General features: G+C 56.0%; 6 protein-coding genes across 6 annotated transcripts; 2 read left to right on the plus strand and 4 right to left on the minus strand.

Annotated features, from left to right (window-relative positions):
• Nucleotides 1-776: 776 nt before the first annotated feature.
• On the minus strand, nucleotides 777-3,292 carry BU26DRAFT_445936 (uncharacterized protein; the record flags this gene model as incomplete). The annotated part of the gene is made up of 4 exons (XM_033824599.1): nucleotides 777-1,071; nucleotides 1,129-2,026; nucleotides 2,080-2,716; nucleotides 2,777-3,292. 4 exons carry the CDS (start codon nucleotides 3,290-3,292, stop codon nucleotides 993-995), a joined length of 2,130 nt encoding a protein of 709 aa, XP_033691859.1. The 3' UTR covers nucleotides 777-992.
• Nucleotides 3,293-3,714: 422 nt separating this feature from the next.
• BU26DRAFT_30672 (FAD/NAD(P)-binding domain-containing protein) lies at nucleotides 3,715-6,079 on the minus strand. Its single transcript, XM_033821865.1, has 3 exons — nucleotides 5,527-6,079; nucleotides 5,435-5,463; nucleotides 3,715-5,380 (listed from the first exon to the last, which is right to left on the minus strand). The coding sequence occupies exons 1-3, from the start codon at nucleotides 5,775-5,777 to the stop codon at nucleotides 3,774-3,776; spliced, it is 1,887 nt and encodes a 628-aa protein (XP_033691860.1). The 5' UTR covers nucleotides 5,778-6,079; the 3' UTR covers nucleotides 3,715-3,773.
• Nucleotides 6,080-6,382: 303 nt separating this feature from the next.
• Nucleotides 6,383-8,304, minus strand: BU26DRAFT_558295 (WD40 repeat-like protein; the record flags this gene model as incomplete). The annotated part of the gene is made up of 4 exons (XM_033832547.1): nucleotides 6,383-6,409; nucleotides 6,457-7,989; nucleotides 8,037-8,185; nucleotides 8,238-8,304. 4 exons carry the CDS (start codon nucleotides 8,302-8,304, stop codon nucleotides 6,383-6,385), a joined length of 1,776 nt encoding a protein of 591 aa, XP_033691861.1.
• A 351-nt stretch (nucleotides 8,305-8,655) lies between these two features.
• On the plus strand, nucleotides 8,656-9,805 carry BU26DRAFT_414020 (DUF1751-domain-containing protein; the record flags this gene model as incomplete). The annotated part of the gene is made up of 2 exons (XM_033823047.1): nucleotides 8,656-9,053; nucleotides 9,100-9,805. 2 exons carry the CDS (start codon nucleotides 8,656-8,658, stop codon nucleotides 9,803-9,805), a joined length of 1,104 nt encoding a protein of 367 aa, XP_033691862.1.
• A 932-nt stretch (nucleotides 9,806-10,737) lies between these two features.
• Nucleotides 10,738-11,428, plus strand: BU26DRAFT_558297 (uncharacterized protein; the record flags this gene model as incomplete). Its single annotated transcript, XM_033832548.1, has 3 exons — nucleotides 10,738-10,953; nucleotides 11,076-11,215; nucleotides 11,287-11,428. The coding sequence occupies 3 exons, from the start codon at nucleotides 10,738-10,740 to the stop codon at nucleotides 11,426-11,428; spliced, it is 498 nt and encodes a 165-aa protein (XP_033691863.1).
• A 211-nt stretch (nucleotides 11,429-11,639) lies between these two features.
• Nucleotides 11,640-16,518, minus strand: BU26DRAFT_513618 (uncharacterized protein). Its single transcript, XM_033827661.1, has 3 exons — nucleotides 15,064-16,518; nucleotides 13,959-14,912; nucleotides 11,640-13,804 (listed from the first exon to the last, which is right to left on the minus strand). The coding sequence occupies exons 1-3, from the start codon at nucleotides 16,429-16,431 to the stop codon at nucleotides 11,984-11,986; spliced, it is 4,143 nt and encodes a 1,380-aa protein (XP_033691864.1). The 5' UTR covers nucleotides 16,432-16,518; the 3' UTR covers nucleotides 11,640-11,983.
• Between the last annotated feature and the right edge of the window lie 853 nt (nucleotides 16,519-17,371).

Here is a 17,371-nt window from a genome sequence, read left to right on the forward strand (position 1 = left end):
CCGGATCGCAAGGCTGCTGCCTGGACTTAGCACGGCGTGCTTTTCGTAGAAGGAATAGCTTTCCACCGAGCCAGCTTGAGTGATGCCTAGATAGACGAGATGTCTTCGAGTTACAGAAGAGGCTAGCTCTAGCCTATTCACTACTAATACCGCATTCGGTTAGTGCATGCAATCGCTGAACGCCCCTCCCCGCCCAAGCCACTCGAACCCACCTTGGACGGTAGGTAACCAGGCTCCCACCATCCATGAGCCACTGAGTCGCTGTTGCACGCCCGTAATGCCTCATTCCCAACCGCCCTCAGACCGAGCCTATTCAATCATCGCATCGCCCCGTCCAGCATGTATCCATAGAAACCTGGTGTCAGCTGCTGGACATGCGTCGCAGCGCCAACCCGACCGCCGCAAACCAGTAAGCCCTCTCCAGCTCGAGCGACGCCAGCAAACGTACCGCCGTACACTGACGCAACCAACTTCTTACTCACTAGCGAATACACATCTCATTTGCGCACGACGAGACCACTTCTTCTTTACCTACCAAGCACCGCAAAGCAAAGAATCTTCCTTCCTCTAGCCGATCCCTACAATCACCGTCCGACGAAACGTGCACAGCGTTCGCGCAGTCCTCATCCCGACCTACCGTTGCGAAACCATTCCAAAGCCATCGCCGCGAAAACGTAGCCGTATCCCCACCAACAGCCCCTATAACCGGTAAGCAGCGACAGTACGAGCACCCCACCAACGGCGCACCAAAACGGAATAACTTCAGAGTTCTATATCTACTTTTCTATTCCGTTCCGACAGAACTTCCGCTGCAGTCGCGTTCCAGGGGTGAAGTTCCATCCCAACCTCCCATTGATGCACAGAGCTCTTGCACAAAACAGGTACTAATACACATACATCTCACCGGACAGACTCCACCACATACCGAGCCAGTTCCACGCTCCCCCCGCTCCTCGCTCGCGGGACGCCAGAAGAGCACTTCCATCTCTACTCTACTCAGACGACAGCTCCCTAATCCGCTCCTCAATATCCGGCACCGCACGCAACTGCAGCTCGATCTCTTCCTTCTCGCTGTCTCACGTGTCAGCACTCATCACATCCATAAAAGAAGCGAAAGGGCCGACTTACTCCTCAAGCTCCAACCGCCTCTCCGCATCCAGTTTCGTAAACACATAATGCCCCTGTCCATCAAACTGCAGTATCTTCTCATGATACTTCCACAGACTCCGCCGATGACTAACCGTCATAAGCGTAATCCCCAACCTCTTCGCCTCATCATACATCACCCTTTCGATCTCCAGCGTAACGCTACTCGTGCACTCATCCAGAATCGCATATTTCGGCGCATGGTAGAAGAGCCGTGCCATAGCGACGCGCTGTTGGAGACCTCCGGAGAGCACGTCCGTCCATTCTTGCTCGGCGTCCCAGCCCCCTGGCCGATCGACGATGGATTCGATTTCGACGACGGAGAGGATGGAGTACAGGTCCGCGTCGGTGATGCCTTTGTCGCGCATGTCGCGCAGGCTGTCCGGGTAGATGATTTGCTGGCGGAGGGTGCCGCGGGAGAGATACGGGCGTTGCGGGATGTAGAAGATGTCTTCGAATGGGGGTTTGCGGACTGTGCCGCCATACACAGGCCACAGCCCACCCAGGATGCGGAACAGACTCGACTTCCCGCAGCCGTTGGGGCCCACGATGAGGAGATGATCGCCGGGTTTGACGGAGAAGCTTAACGCACGCACGAGCACGTCGCCGTTGGGAGACACGATGGGCACGTCTTTGAACATGATGTCCTCGCCTTCGGTGACCGTGCCCCGGCCCCGCAGCACGGCGACGTTTTCTTCTGTGTCGGCGGAGGAGACGAGTTTCTTTTCGAAGCGGCCGGCTTGGATGTCGTCGATTACGTCGAGGAGGGTGGATACGCGCGAGGTGTAGCCTGCGAGCTCGGTGATTTCTTTGTAGGAGAACATGACGCGGCCGAAGGCGTCGGAGGACATGAGGAGCATGCGGCGGTTCGTGACGAAGCCTGTTAGGCAATTAGTATATCAATACAAAGCCATCTGAATCGCAGAGACTCACTTTCTGTCCTGTCTCCCATGCTCTTCGTCCCCGCTCCGGGCACCTTGAAGAACACGGGCACGCTACACAGCAGCAACCCCAGCGCACCCCAGAAGTACTTAATCACAAAGTCTTCCATAACACCGTGGTAGAACCTCCTCCTCAATATCCTGTTCACATGCTTGATCAACGTGAAGTATCCCTTATCCAGCGTGTCCTTCTCCGCCTCATGCCCATGATACAGCGCCACCTCCTCGCTATAATCGATCAGCCGGGAGTGTTGAAACCTAAACTCGCCCTCTAACCGCGCCTCATCCGCCACGTATTTGCCGAACGGTGGTGTCAACGCGCGCATGATGTTCGCCGAGAGCTGAACGAGCAAGCTCATGAAGAAGAGCCCTTCCCCACCAACGCTTCTCGAGAGCGAGTAGTTGTATATTATCATGTCGAGCACCGGTTTCGCGATATTCGAGTACAGCTCCGCCAGGCTGTTCGAGAACTTAGCCACATCGACGGTAATGAGCTGATCCGCGTTCTTGATCCGGTCGTCGAGCGCGGAGAGGGTGTAGAAGGTCATATGCGAGAGGTACTTGTTGTGTATGTAATGCGTGAGTCTCGTCCGATACTGCAGCGAGAGCTTGCACTGGTGGTAGGAAAGCTATTTCGGTCAGCGTCCAACACACGTCCAAAACCCATACCCTCCGCCCCTCAGACTCACCATAGAATTCGTAAACGTCGCCGGCACCGCCACCGTCATCCACCACACCAACCCCGTCAAGAAATCCCTCCCCCTCCCCCTCACCAAATTACTCACCAACCGCCCATCTAACTCGGCAACATACAAACTAATCATAGTCCTCAGCACCAAAAACACACTATGGCTAATCAACAGCCGAAACTCCTTACTCCGCCACCCCGGAATACAAATCCGCAGCAACCTTAGCAAGTTCTTGAAAAACTCGCGATTCAGCTCGACCTTTTTCCTGCCCGTGGCCTCCCCCTCGCCCGCGCCGGTGCCAGTCTTGCGCCGCGCGGCGGACTGCTGGGCGGCTTTCTGCTCGGCGATGGCATTGCGGATGCGGTTTATGAGGGCGATAAAGAGCGTGAGGTAGACTGCGCGCGAGATGCGGGTGCGGTGCTCGAGGTAGAGTTTTGTGAGGTCGTTGATTAGGGCTTTGATGGAGGTGCTGGAGAGGCGGGTTCGCGCTGGGGCGAACTTAGATAGGACGGCCATGGCTATCGTGGGGTCGGCATTCGTGGAGGAGCGAGCGACGCGGTGAGACTTGGATGGATTTGGCGTTCAGTCGTTGGGTGCTTGGAGCATGTCGAGTGATGATGGAGGCGGGCGATGAGGCGGCTCGCGCATGTGACGAAAGCCTCGGTTTGGACCTTGCATCCCCACACTCGCTGATTGGACAATGAGCTGGAGCTTGCGGGAGCTCCACGTTCTGGCTTGTGATTGCTCACGGACCACTAACAAGCATGTGGAGGGTTGGTTTCGATCGAATATACCATGTATAAACGCAGTCTTGCAATTGTGAGCGTTAACGCTATGCTAAGGAATTCTGCTGTCAAGCCAGGTATGAAAAAAATCTAAGCACCACCTTCCTATAGCTTCAACTCTCTATGCCTGCCAAACAGATCACCCACTGTAGCCATCCCCTTCACTAATCTAAAGAGACGCACATTCTACCGGCGCATCGCCAGCGCAGCATCTAATAAGAAAAAGGCCGTATCTTCAACCTTTCCTTCTCCTCCGGCCTCGGCGCAACCGGCGGATCCTGAAACTCAGGATACAAATACCACGCCAAATTCTTTCCCTCCAACCCATTAACCGTCCATCCATTACCCAGCCACGCCATCCGATTGACCCTCTTCCCCTTCCCCCCCTGCCCATCAACTGCCACCTTTCTCTTCTTCTCGCCATCCACGCCATCCACTGCTTCTTCCAGCCCGGCCTCGTCCGCGCCCTCAAGCTCGTCCACGTATACGTAATCGAAGTCCTCCCACCTCGGACTCCGCATAGTTTCGATGCAGTGTAAATTCGAGCCAGGCCACAAGCCGACCACCTCCCCCGTCTTCTTATTCTTATACCAACTCTGACATTCCTCGCTAAACACCGTCCCTTCAAAATAGGCATCCACATAATCTGTGAAGTCCTCCTCTCTTTCCTTCTTCACAACCATACTCGCAATGTTCTCCTTCTGCAGCTTGCGGATTGCTTTGATGACGTAGTCGCCTACGTTCTCGATCATCGTGGTAAGGCTACCAGAGCCAATGGCCGCATTGGGACCGAGCATGGTGAAGAGGTTGGGGAAACCGGAGATGCTGTGACTGAGGTATGTAGTTGCGCGGTTTTCCCATTTTTTGTGGAGGGTGAGGCCGTTGCTGCCGATAAGGCCGAAAGGCGGGGGTGCGCTGGAGTGGAAGCCTGTGGCGCAGACGAGGGCGTCGATTGTGTGCGTAGCGCCGTCGGCGGTGTGGATGGCGTCGGGGGAGATGCGAGTTATAGGAGAGGTGATGAATGCAACGTTTGGTTGGGTCAAGGCTTCGAGATACCCGGGGCCGGGCGTTAACCTCCTACAACCAGGCGAGAATGACGGCAGCAAAGCGTTAAAGATATGCGGTGCGCTTTCCAGCCGCTGCTTCATGTGCTCTTCGAACATCTTCATCGCCCCCTGCTGGATCGGCGTTCCCTTGATCGTTACTCCGTGGATACCATTGCCGTCCTCCTCAACAGCAAGCCGGAACTTTTCGTAGTATTCCGGGTCGTTCATGAATTGGTCCTGCGTCTCTTGAGGAATGGTGAATCCATTGAAGCCGTATTTATCCCATAGTTGCTGTCCGAAGGACGGAGATATCCACGTTTTGCTTCGCACAAAAGTAGAGACGTGCGTTCCGGGGATGCGCTGGAGGGAGGGAACAATCTGGATGGATGAGGAGCCGGAGCCAATAACACCTATGCGCTTATTCGACCAGTCATAGCTAGTATTCCAGGTCGCAGAGTGCATCAGCTCTCCCTTGAAAGTCTCCAAGCCCTCAATTTCCGGCCACGCAGGGTTATTCAGATTTCCTCTCGCGCTTATAAGGACATCCGAAGTATCATTGATGGTCTGGCCCGTTACCAAGTCCTTCACCGTAACACGCCATTTTGCTGCCGCCTCGTCCCATTGACATTCGGTGATCTCGTGCGACAGCTTGATGAAGCGGTCTGCGGAATACTTCTTCGCGACTCCCTCCAAATATGCCTGGATTTCGCGCGCGGGTGCGTAGAGGGAGGACCACTTGCGGTTCGGCTCGAAAGAAAATTGATATGAGTGAGCTGTCATTCCTGTTAGCTATCAACTTCCACAAAGACGAGGAAGCACTGACTTACAGGGCACGTCACATGCGCAACCTAGGTACCTACATTCCAGTCAGTCCATGTATAGTCCTCTAACGCGCAATTTTCGGCGCTCTAGAGCCTACCTATTCTCCCACCACGTCCCCCCAACGCCTGCATTCTTCTCATAAATCACCAGCTCGACATTACGGAGCCTCTCGGGTATCCGAATACCGCAGTAGATGCCCGAATAGCCAGCTCCGATCACAATGACCTTGAGAGGGCGAAAGTTTTCGATCGCGGTATCGTGCAGTTTGAAAGCTGTGGTTCGAGTGCCATTGGTAACGCCGTTCCCTATTACAGGCGTGTCTGCAGGCAAGTTCGGGAATGCGGACATGGTGGCTGGGTGTTTAAAGCGTTCACTAAACACGCATGCGAAGGAAAATGATCGAAGAATTGATTGCCCTCGGGCTGGAGTTATACACTAGGTATACAGAGAACAATGAGGATATGTCGGTGACTGCATGGCCGCTGCTGGGAGCAGTTCCATTTATGCGAATGGAACGAGGCTGTACGCATCGGTACCGGGTCGCGTAGACCCCTCTGTCGCGACCATCGGCTAGGTTCTAGTGCGAAGTGCCGAAAGGATCTAGCATTCATAGCGCCACGACAAGCCGTGTATGGGTGTCATCCGGATCAAAAGGACGGCAGAGAAACCTGGCTGTTCTTTGCGGCCCTATCAGAACCGGTTCTCCGCAGTTGAGTCGCGCCACCCAGTCTCCACATCTCTTCCCCGCACCGCGCTGCACGTGACCAAACTCTTCAGGTTAGGGCGGAATAGCCCCGACGAAGTCCCCTGCCAAGCGTACTTCGCTTCCGCTGATGACAAAGCGGCGTTTCGCGCTCGTCTTCTACACATGTGGCAGGGTTGCGTACCCGTTCTGCAATTCTACGAAGAGCATCTGGTCACGGCTCGTTCCTTGAGGGCAGATCGAATGTGCACTACCTGGGTACTGGAATGATGGCGATCTAGAATGATCAGCCGCTGTCAGACTTCGTTGTCGTTCAGAACTCACCTGGTTGCCGAGGGCAATGGACAGCCTCGAACCATCCGGATCCCATCCCAAACTGAATTCCCCGTCCACGCTCGGATCCCACTTGTCATTGCTCCAGTCTCTGGCACGCCAGCTAGCAATGGGTACATCTCTCTTCTCGACATCCCACACCGTAACAGCATCGGGTCCTGCAGCAGCGAGTAATGTCCCATCAGGGGAAAATGATATCTTGAAAGCCTGGCTGTCGTCGGTAGTCGGCAGCCTCTTCAGGCATTTGAAAGGCTGATTAGCATCCCATACTTGCACTGCTCCTGACATCAAGCATGTCGTAAGTAATACGGGGTTCGCAGAGATGTTGCCGAAGGGTGAAGCGATGAAAATACTGCCATTTATTCCCGGACGGAAGTCGAGGTCGGTGGGATACTGGTCCGGGTACTCGTGCGTTTGCAGGTTGATGGAGTCGTTTGGATGCAGTATTCCGAGAAAGTTTGTTTGGTCAGAGATGCCCAGGGCGGCGATGATCCCCGACGATGGCTCAAACTTGAGGGTCTCCCAAGTGACATGAGTGTCTAGCGTTCGCTGCGTCGTCAAGAGTTCACCGACCTCATAGATCTTGAATAGCTGGATGCCGCATACGACAAAAGCGGATTCACTGATCCAGAGGGCGTCAAAGATGGCGGTATCGGTGAAGTCGATCCAGGCCGGAATGGAGTCATTGTTGTTCTTCCATATCTTGATAGACCCCTTCTCGCCGTCAGTGGATATGGACAGCAGCAGCTCCCTGTCCTTGTTCCACCGAAGGGTGCTGACCAAGCCGGCGGTCGACGAGATGACCTGGTAGTCGTTGCCGCCGTCCGTGAGCTTGATGAGCTTGTCGATCATCATCCTTTCCCCGGTTTCATTGACGCATTGCTCACGAGCAGATACAGTCAGCTCGTCGCTCGAGTTCCAACATATGGCGGTGACAGAATAGTTGTTCATGGGAAGGTCCAGGCCCATGGTATTGACGGCGGGCGCCGAATCGTTCCCCGCGTTCTTGGCGATGACATGGATATTGAGAAGTGACTTGCCCGCTGTCAAGAGTACTGGCGCCTGCGGGGGACCCCACGATGTGTGCTGGACAGTTTTCTCCACGTCTTTCAGGTTCGGGATGAAGACGGTGTCGGGCGCGAGATCAGCAACCTTCTCGGTCTGCACGTCGGTGCTATGGCCAATGCTGAGGGTTGAGAGGGGGATCTCGGCGATGGTGGGGGATTCAGCTTCTGATGCCATGGCCTCGGATTCCGCGCGCACGCTGTTGGTGACTTGGGTAGTCCCGTTCGGCTCGATGTCCATGACGTCGCCGTTGATCTGTTCCACCACCCGCGGCTCGACGCCGTTCGCTTTCACCTTCTTCCTCTTCATGCCCCTCTTCGGCGGGGGCTCTTGGACTGCGCCGTTGGCCTGCTCGGCGAGCTCGTGGGCGGGGATGCCTTGGTCGAGGGTCAGGAGAGTGCCGTTGCGCACAGAGTAGGGTCGTCCGTGGTCGCGGCCGAACTGGTAGCGCTGCTCGCCCTGCGGCCGTCAGTGGTGCGGCAATGTCTCGCTTGTTATATACCCACATTGCCGGCCTCTGCTTGCAGTTTGTCAAACCACAGGCCATCTTGCAGGAGGTTGATGAGCGTGTGCGGAGCGACGCTCTTCGCAAAGGGCAGCGCCTCGGGATCGCGGGCCCAGCAGCGCGAGAGATGGAGGGCGGCGTTACCGTATCCTGTGCGGCATTAGCAGCGAGGCGCGTTGTGGTGGTGGAGGCTGCAGCGGACCGGCTTCCTGGAGGTATCTCCACACGAGATAGTTCACCACGTTGGAGGAGAGGGCTTCGATGGTCATTGCGCATCGTCGCAGCGCCGTGTGCGCCCGTTGGCCGTGGATAGAATAACGCGTCGGGCGGGGGCAGCCGCGGGTCGCAGGTGGTGATGGGCGTCTGAGGAGTGTGGACTGGAGGAAGTCTTCGCTGCCCCCAATGCAGTTCGCGGCTAAGGCTTAAGCAGCCCGCTTGGGGGCGGCCAAACGAGCGTGCAGGGATCGCCGAAAAGCGCCGATCCGCTGCGACCACCTTCACCAATACTGCATCTATCCAGCGCTGCTTGGCTCCCACCACCACCGCCGCTCCCCGTCCACCGCGCGCATCCATCCGTGCAAGCCGCCGTCATTCTTAGAGGCCCCCCCAGACTGCACGCCATGGCGCGGATAAACCTGCCGCCGCTGACCCGCAGCCTGCTCGCGTCGCTCGTTGTCTTCACGCTGCTCAACTTCATCCTGCGCCCGGTGCCCAACTGGGTCGAGAAGGTCGAGAAGCCCCTCACCAGCGTCGGCAATGGCGTGCCCTACCTCGCCATCGTGCCCGGCGTCTCCGCCATATACCCGTGGGTCTTCGCCCTGGCGACCGTCGTGGAGCAGAACGTGCTAGGCCTGGTCGTGACCGGCCTGACCATCTTCTACGGCGGCCGCTATCTGGAGCGCGCATGGGGCTCGACCGAGTTCACCAAGTTCATCCTGTTCGTCGCCATGATCCCGAACGTGCTGAGCTTCCTGCTCTACGTATTCGGCTACCTTCTCTCCAAGAATGCTGCAGCTCTGTGGGTATTGCCCTTCCATCCCAGACGCGCTCCGCTAACGTCACAGTACCACAACCATCTCTGGCGGCATCGCCATCCAGGCCGGCTTCCTCGTCTCCTTCAAGCAGCTCGTCCCCGAGCACACCGTCGCAATCGCCAAGGGCCTGATCCGCATGCGCGTGAAGCATTTCCCCGCCATATTCCTCCTCGCAAACACAATTTCGGGCATCGCCCTGGGCACCGAGACGGCCATGTTCCTTGCTTGGTTCGGCTTCTTCACCGCCTGGGTCTACCTCCGCTTCTACCGCGTCAGCCCATCGCTGTCATCTGCTGCCACCGGCGACGGCTCCGTCATCAAGGGCGACGCCTCAGATACCTTCGCTTTCGCCCACTTCTTCCCGGAGCCCATCCAGACCCCCGTTGGAAAGGTGGCCGATCAGGTCTACAACACGCTTGTGTCACTGAGAGTGTGCTCGCCATTCTCGGCAGAGGACATTGACGCCGGGAATGAGCAGGCCAGTGCGCGTGCAGAGGGCGGTCTGCCCAGCATCATGAACCCCAACAGTCGGGGCGGAAAAGGCGGAGCAACACGGGCTGAGGCAGAGAGAAGACGGGCGTTGGCTCTCAAGGCTTTGGATCAGCGATTACACGCTGCAACTGCCCGAGGACAGGCACCAGCCACTGCGGCCCCGGCTGGCCCCGCACCGAGCATGCTGGGAGAGACGAACTACGAACCCGAGCGACACGACGAGCCCGCTAATCCAGCTTCATAGTCTGGGGCCCGCTTTCATTATTAGAAGAGGAGGAATACCAAGAACAGGTGCAATTCGAGGTACACTGTTGGTTCAGGACATTTGTCATAGCCCGGCGTTCGACCGTGTCATTGTTTTGGGTTATGGATGCGGAGATACCACCTTTCGGCTCGCGTCGCACGATTTTTGCGCTTGTCACTTTGTTTACATAGGTTAACATTCGAAGAGTAAGGGAGACCCTCTGGTTTGCGCACCAATCATTTTGTCTCACGTCTCAACGTCAACTGTCAAATGTCATGGAAATTCTGCACGTCACCTGCATGCTACGGCGCACAAGAGAAGACACGATGTGGCACGAACGGACAAGTACCATATCACCACGGGAAGCCTTGTCCATCGACAGCTAGGAAGCGGGTGCAGAAGCTTTCGCAGCACTGTGGCTTGCAACTACCTGGCATTGCCAAAGATAGCATCGCCATCTATCAGGAAAAATACTCCCAGACCTGGCTCCGTTTCTCTCCCCCAACTTGGATATCGTTCCCCGTTCAACTCCAGATATGGTCCAAGCGCGCAATATGTTACTCCCGTCCTGCACCTGCATCTTTCCGTGTCACCCAAATACACAGACCCGCCTAGTTCGGTCTATCCCATATCCCGGCCGATAACCCGCGATCATCACAGCACACGAGCTAACGTGTACCCGATCTGGCTTACTCTGAATGCTACGTGCTCACAGGTCCGCCTTGCTTTACCAGATCCACCTATCATGAACATATAAAGAGGAGGCTTAGACGCGAGCATTCTCACCAGCCCCCAAACGACCACCGTCTACATATACCACTCTTTATGAGCTTTCTCCCAGACAAAAACGCCAACCCAATCCAATCACCTCATCTCTCGATCCACCACGTTCCTCCCATTACCATTCGTTTTCTTCAAACCCCCTCGAGATGATGTCCCGTCTCAAAACATCCCTCTCCTTCCTCTTTCTCCTCCTCGCCTCTACCCCCCTGGTCCTCGCAGCCCCCCAACCCCCCCAACCAGCACCCGCGCGAGAGGTCGCCGCCAACGAAGTTATAACGCAGCCCCGCCAGCAGGTGCCTGGGAGTACTGGGACTGCGGATACGCCGTCGCCGACAAACACAACTGGATCCGCAGAGCTAGCTAGCGTACGTCCCGCTTCCCCTGACGTCTTCTCGCGTAGCTACACCTTACACAATGTGCGGACGCAACTTAAGAAAAGCAATGGAGGCATACAGCTCAACGAAAAATACTAACGCCTCCCATCCAGGTCTTCGTCTGCGAACACGTCTACTGGGGCGGCACCTGCTCCATCGTAACCGCGCCCCTCGACACGGGCGAATGCACGCCGCTCGACGGCAGCGCGTCGTCCATCGGACCGGATCCCGGGTTCACGTGCACGTTCTACAAGTACGCCCCCGTCCCCGAATATTTGCCCTTTCTCGCGTTGCGGCAGCCAGCGTGCTAACGTCACGGAACAGGAACGGCTCTTGTCGCGATTTCACCGGCTCGGACGCGCTCACGCTGGAGAACCCCGGGAGCCCAAACTTGTTGGATACGCCGAAGGGGAATTTCAACGATGTGGTGAGGGGGTTTACGTGCTCTAAGACGACGACGTCGTAGAGCGGGGGAGGGGTGGAGCAGGACAGGGCAGGGCGGGGCGGAGGTGGGAGCGGGAGTGGGAATGGGAAGGCCGGTACCAAGGAGAAAGCATGTCGCTCGTTCACAATTAATATATCAACGCCAACTCTTTTCTAGTTAGTAAGTAGAGTCACTCATTCTTTAATTCTCAAAGAAAAACTTTTCAAGGAGCAAAAACAAAAACATACAACAGCGGGAATTCGCTAGTGGTCACCCAGCTAGCTACTACTCCGCCGGTCGAAGGTTTAACGTGTGGAGAACGGACGGGATCCGGTTGTCTACTTCGCCTGTGGTCGTATGTGCTAGGTATTAGCTAGTGTTGGATATATGTAGGAGGTTTTGTGGCCCCCTGAATAAGTCCTTGAGACGGTGCATGTGACCTGTTTATCCCAGAGAACCCAGAACGAAAGAACCCAAGCCCAACCCCCGTCATATACGCTGGACGTTTATATCATTACTAGTCTCCCACCCAGCCCCAAAGTACGCGCCAATCTATATCACTCCCAGATGAACCACCTCCCCTCCCCCCGAATTACCTCAATCCACGCTCCCCCACTGCGGCCCCTCAATAGCCGGCCTCTCCTGCCTCAGCCGAGCATGCAACTGTGCACTCTCATCGACCCTCTGCGTAATCGCCATCTGCCTCTTCACATTCCGCTCATACAGCTCCTCCTTCTCCTTCAGCGCCCTCCGCTCGACACCAGCGCGATACTCCAACTCGCCCTGCCGTTGCTGGATCATCTTCGCCTCCTGGGCATACGCCGCGCTCGCTTTCCTGTCTTCGATCTGCAGGCGCTGGGCCGCGGCGTCGCGCTCCTGCTCGGTGATGAGGTTGTGCCAGGCGGCTTTCTCAGAGCGCTTCGTGCGTTCTGCGGAGCGCAGGCGCTGGATTTCGAAGTCGTGCTTTTGCTGCTCGAGGGCCTGCCATTGCGCTGATGCGGCGGCTGCGGCGGCCATGTCGGCGTCTTGCTGTTCTTGTTTGCGGCGGAGGAGGTCGCGGTGCGTGGTTTCTTCGAGCATGCGGGCGTGGTCGCTGGCTTCTTTGGCGAGCTTGAGGGAGAGTTGGTGCTCTTTTTGGCGGTCGGCGAGGCGGGCGATGGGGGCTGGCATGCCCACGGCGCCGGCGGGTTGCTCGGCGGTTTCGGAGTAGTACTTTGGTTCACAGCCTTTGTCGCGGAGCAGCTCGAGGAGGTCTTGCTTGTGTGCAGCGCGGCTTGGAGAGGGGACCAACTCGACATATTTGAGGGGTGAGTACCAGAGGCCTGAGGGGTCGCGGAACATGTGCTTTTCGTCGTTGAGACCCTCCCATGCTTCTGTTTCGAGAAGGGCTTCGGTGACTTCGAGGGCGCTGTGTGGGTTATCAAGAGCGAGGATAATTGTGGATCTCTCGTTTCGGGCTTTGAATTTTGGATTGGCGCCGTTGTCGAGGAAGAGGCGGAGAAGTTGGCGGACTTTTGTGCGTTCATTGCCGTTGGCCACTTCTGCGTTGAGACATAGTTCTCCAAGCGGAGTTCTACCGGCGTGAAGTCGGCACGGGAAATTAGGGCTATGGCCATGCCGGACCAGGACGGCGGCTACGTCGAACTGCAAGCATCTGGCAGCTTCGTGAAGGCTACCGTCGTTCCGGAGCGCGTGTGCGGATAATGTTTCAACGACAGAAGTAAGCGACGTGCTACTAGCGTAGAAGAGAGCAGACCGCGACAACTTGTCTCGAGCTGACGGATCAGCGCCCCGTTCCAGAAGAGCTTGCACGATGTCCTGACGTCCTTCGCGTGCGGCGAGCGTAATCGGCGTCACCTCTGACAGTGGCGCCGGCCGCGTTGGTGAGGCTCCAGCATCCAGAAGCGCAAGGATAACGGAGGCTGATATCATCTTCTGCGGCTGCGCCAAAGCCCATATCAAAGCCGGGAGCGCCTCTTCACCAGACGTGGGGTCTACAGTACCGGGTACAACGGTATTGGGATTACAGCCATGGTTCAGCAGTAATCTTGCGAGAGATTCACATCGGGAATGGTGTTGTAGGGCCAAGATCAATGTTGGTTTCCTAAACGCGACGAAGTTGTTGGCTTCGAAATCTTCAGATGTGCAACCATGGTCAAAGCATAACTCTAAGGCTTTGACCAAAGTGTCTTCTTCCAGATCCGAGCTAATGAGTGTAGGTCCGAGGACGCGATAATCGGGGTGGTGAGAGAGGAGTGTCTTGAAAATTGTGAGGCCTCGTTTCGCCGCAAAGACAAAGCAAGTCCCATCCGCAGTGTTCACGTTGGCGTGGTGCTGGAGGAGAAGTTCAACCGTAGTTACCACGTCCCGATCCTGATTGGTGGTATCCAAGGCGGCCCTTAAAGCTGAATCAATGGCCTGCGAAGTTATCAGTACACTTGGCCGATAGTCCAGAATATGGGGCAGGAGTTAACACTCCAGCATGTCTGAGGACTTTACCTGCTAAAGGCCTTTATGAGGAGCCTCCCAAGGGAAAGCTAAGACATGCTCGAGTGTACCGCGACCTACGTACCGGCTGGTCCACCCCACGTGAGAGGAGCTCTCGGGCAATTCCTAGTCGGTCATTTTCATTCTTCGGTGGATAATGGACGCTCGAGTCGTGGAATAGAGATCGAAAAGCCTTGGTAAGGCTAGCTCGTGATGGGTTGTGCTTCCCGCTTAATAGAAGCCTCATTACGTCTCCTGACGCGACACCAAAGCTTAAAGCTTCACCATCATTGTAGTTTACAGAAGCTCCATGCTCCAAGAGCAGCTTGAGAATGACCGCGTCATGGTGCCTAATGACGTGCCTTGTTTCAGGAGCCAATGCCCGGTCAATTGCTTCTTGGGGAATGCCGAGCCTAAGAAGATGCCTCAGGATTGGGGCCTTTTTCTGCACATCTTCAAGTGCAATAGCGTATTGGAATGCCGGTCCAAGCAGTCTGGAATCTGCAGTGATGAGACGCTGAATTATGTCCAGATTCTGCGAGCCTCCTTTGACGGCAATCTCGAGGGCTTGCAGAGCTGGGCCTTCCTCAACTCCATGAGCAAGAAGAATCTCTATCATTGGAAGAGTCGATGGCCGCCTCGCACCATTCGCGTCAAAAGTCAAAGGCAAGGCCGCCGATGTCACACCGACTGACGGTTTTGAGCCGCAAAGCAATTGCAGGACTGCCCTATCAGCTTGCGCAACTGCGAGACTGATCGCTTGGCCATTGTTATGGTTAACGTTTGCGCCGTGGCGAACGAGCTCTGTAATCAGAGTAATATCCCTGGAGCTCGAGGTGTCTGCAACCGCATCAATGAGAGCCTGGTCCACTTCCACCCCGTGAGCACCATTCCCCAGTAGCAGAAGGACGGTTTCGCGGCGCTCGGACGAACTATATCCTGAACGAATGAGAGGGAAGACTTGAGCGAGAGACCGTGGCGACGGCCGAGCGTTGAGAAGTGTTCGAAGGCTCCGAATGTCCTTGCGAGCTACGGCGGCCTGCAAAGGTGTCGGCACGCTTAGCAGATGTCTTAAATAAAGAGAGGGGACACTCCAGCATGTCCTAAGACTTTACCTGCTCAAGGCCTCACGAGGAGCTTTCTGCAGTTGAAATCTGAGACACGCTGGAGCGGGTACCATGGCCACGTACCTGAATAGCCGTATTGCTTCCCGATTCAAGCGGTGCTCCAGCGTTTAGCAGTAGGTCCATCAACGGGGTGTCGCCATCTTCCACCGAACGTATAAGCCACCGTTCAAGAGGCTTGCCGTTTGCTCCTTTTGATACGAGCGCACTGACTATATGTAGGCGATCAGGTTTAGGAGTATCAGCTGGCACAACGGCGAGAGCAATGGAAGCATGAGCAGGCGAAAGTGAAGTAGCGAGGACTGCGTCTGCCAGCGTCCAATTCGCGTTTGCGATTGCATTTCTGAGACACTCGGCCTCGTTCATATCCGTGGATACTCCATAGCTAACGAGCATTTGGGCAAGAGCGGTATCGTTCCGTTTAGTCGCGGCGACCAACAACCTGGCGAGTCCGGGGCTTCCAGGAGACAGCCCACAGCAAAATAGAAGCTGCAAGAACTGATATAGATCCTGAGCTGTTGGCATGTTCAAAGCCGGCTCCGAGAGCGCTTGTAGCGAGACCGGCGTTAGAGGAATTGGCCCAGCTACCAGCGCAATAGCGAGTCGATACTCGCGCTGGGAGATGGCCATGCTCAAGGCGGCCGCGCCATTGAAGTTGGGATCAGCGCCATTTCCAATAAGCAATGACACTATCGCTTCGGACTTCTGCTGTACCGCTGCGGGAAGACAGGAAGAGACAATCTCTGCTTTTATGGCTTTCGGAGCTCTTAACAAAAGTCGAACAAGGTTCTGATCATTCGACCGCACCGCATCCGCAAGAGCGTTGGGGAACTTATTGATGTCTGAACCGTGACGAAGCAGTTCTCGAATGCACTCTTGGTCATTCGCAGCCAGGGCAGCTTGCAAAGCTTCGTCAAGAGATGTCTGGTCGGCGCCCGAGCTGGCGAGGAGACTGACTTCGTCTGCTCTCCTTACAGTAGCTGCTCGCTGCAGCACTGTGCTTCGTCTTCGGGCGGCGGCATTAGGCTTCTTCGCCGCTTTCCCCTTCTTGTCGTCTGACGCTTCGACAAAATTGACTTTGGCCCCAAGATTGAGGAACGCTTGGACAAGGCCAGCTTGTGTCGATGGCTTCTCGATGACAGCGGACAGAGCCTGATCAAGCTCGTCTTGCGAGAATTCCCAAAGGCTAGTGTCCTGAAGCTTTTCCTTCTCTTTCGAGCTCTTGAAAATGCGTTTCAGCTGTTTGCTGGGATCCCGGTGCTTTGGGCCGTTTCTCCTCTGTTCGACTAGGAGATTCCGGGCTAGGACGTGATCCTCCTCGCTGGAAATGATGGCGGGCTGGGAAGGGGCCGGCAGACAAGGTTGCCGTTCAAGCCCAACTGGGCTGACACCGGCATCCCGGATCAGTTCCTGGAGGCTGCGTTTCCCCGTCATAGTGCTCGAGCAGTCCTAGGGAGAAAGTGAGGGAGGATAGCATTGCGGTCTAACAACAATGTTGGCATGGCCATCCCCAAGGTGGAGTCGACTTCCGTGGCGCAACACGTCAGGTTCGAGGCTGAGTTACGAGAGTGGGAAGGCGCTAACTGCAAGCGGCTAAAGCTGATTGGTCACATGACGTCGCCGTTCTCGTCCGTTCCGCTCGTTTGCTTCCTTTACTCCAACTCCTACACTCCAACACTTTCATGTGCACCGAGGTAGGTGCGGTCGAGCATCCAGCCCATCTGCGACAGTTGTGATTCATGTTCAATGCAGGTTCCGTCCCCTTTCATCTTTCGGAGACAGCTGTGCGAGCTGCGGTAGTCCTAGGTGCATACGTTCCCCGAAGTGCGGCCTGCATACATAGCCTGAGAATGCCACTGTAAGCTGCTCTCCCTGTTTCACGACGATTCGGACCTTCTGTGGGACCCTCCTCGGTCTTCTTCGTCTTTAAGGCCGGCACGGGAAGAGTCAGTTGAACTTTGATCACGCTGCTCAGCTCTTTCCTCGCGCAGTTAGAGACGTAAGCCGCGTAGAAGTCGTCTGCGCAAAAGCGGGATCGTCTCGTGAATTAGGCGTAAAAGGCGGCTGTTTCACGATAGTGAAGGAATACCTTGCGTTTCTCCAGCCCCCTATTGGGCACCGAGCCGTGTTTCATCCTTCGCAACGCGTTCTGCAGGTACCGTTTCAGCGCCCATGAACCGTTCTCGCCTCGGAAACTCAAAAAAACTGTTGGAACTGTTGTTTTCGCACGACAAACAGCACGCCCAACGGCTATCGACAAGCTTGTGGGGCGACGACGCCTGTGCCACCCGCAGGATTATATTTCAAGAGTATCAGTGTCAAGGCTTGATCCATGGCTCTGGGCCCTGCGCTTTGACTGAAGTCCAATGCACAT

The sequence above is a fragment of the Trematosphaeria pertusa genome, assembly GCF_010094035.1.
Source record: "Trematosphaeria pertusa strain CBS 122368 unplaced genomic scaffold BU26scaffold_1, whole genome shotgun sequence".
NCBI lineage: Eukaryota > Fungi > Ascomycota > Dothideomycetes > Pleosporales > Trematosphaeriaceae > Trematosphaeria > Trematosphaeria pertusa.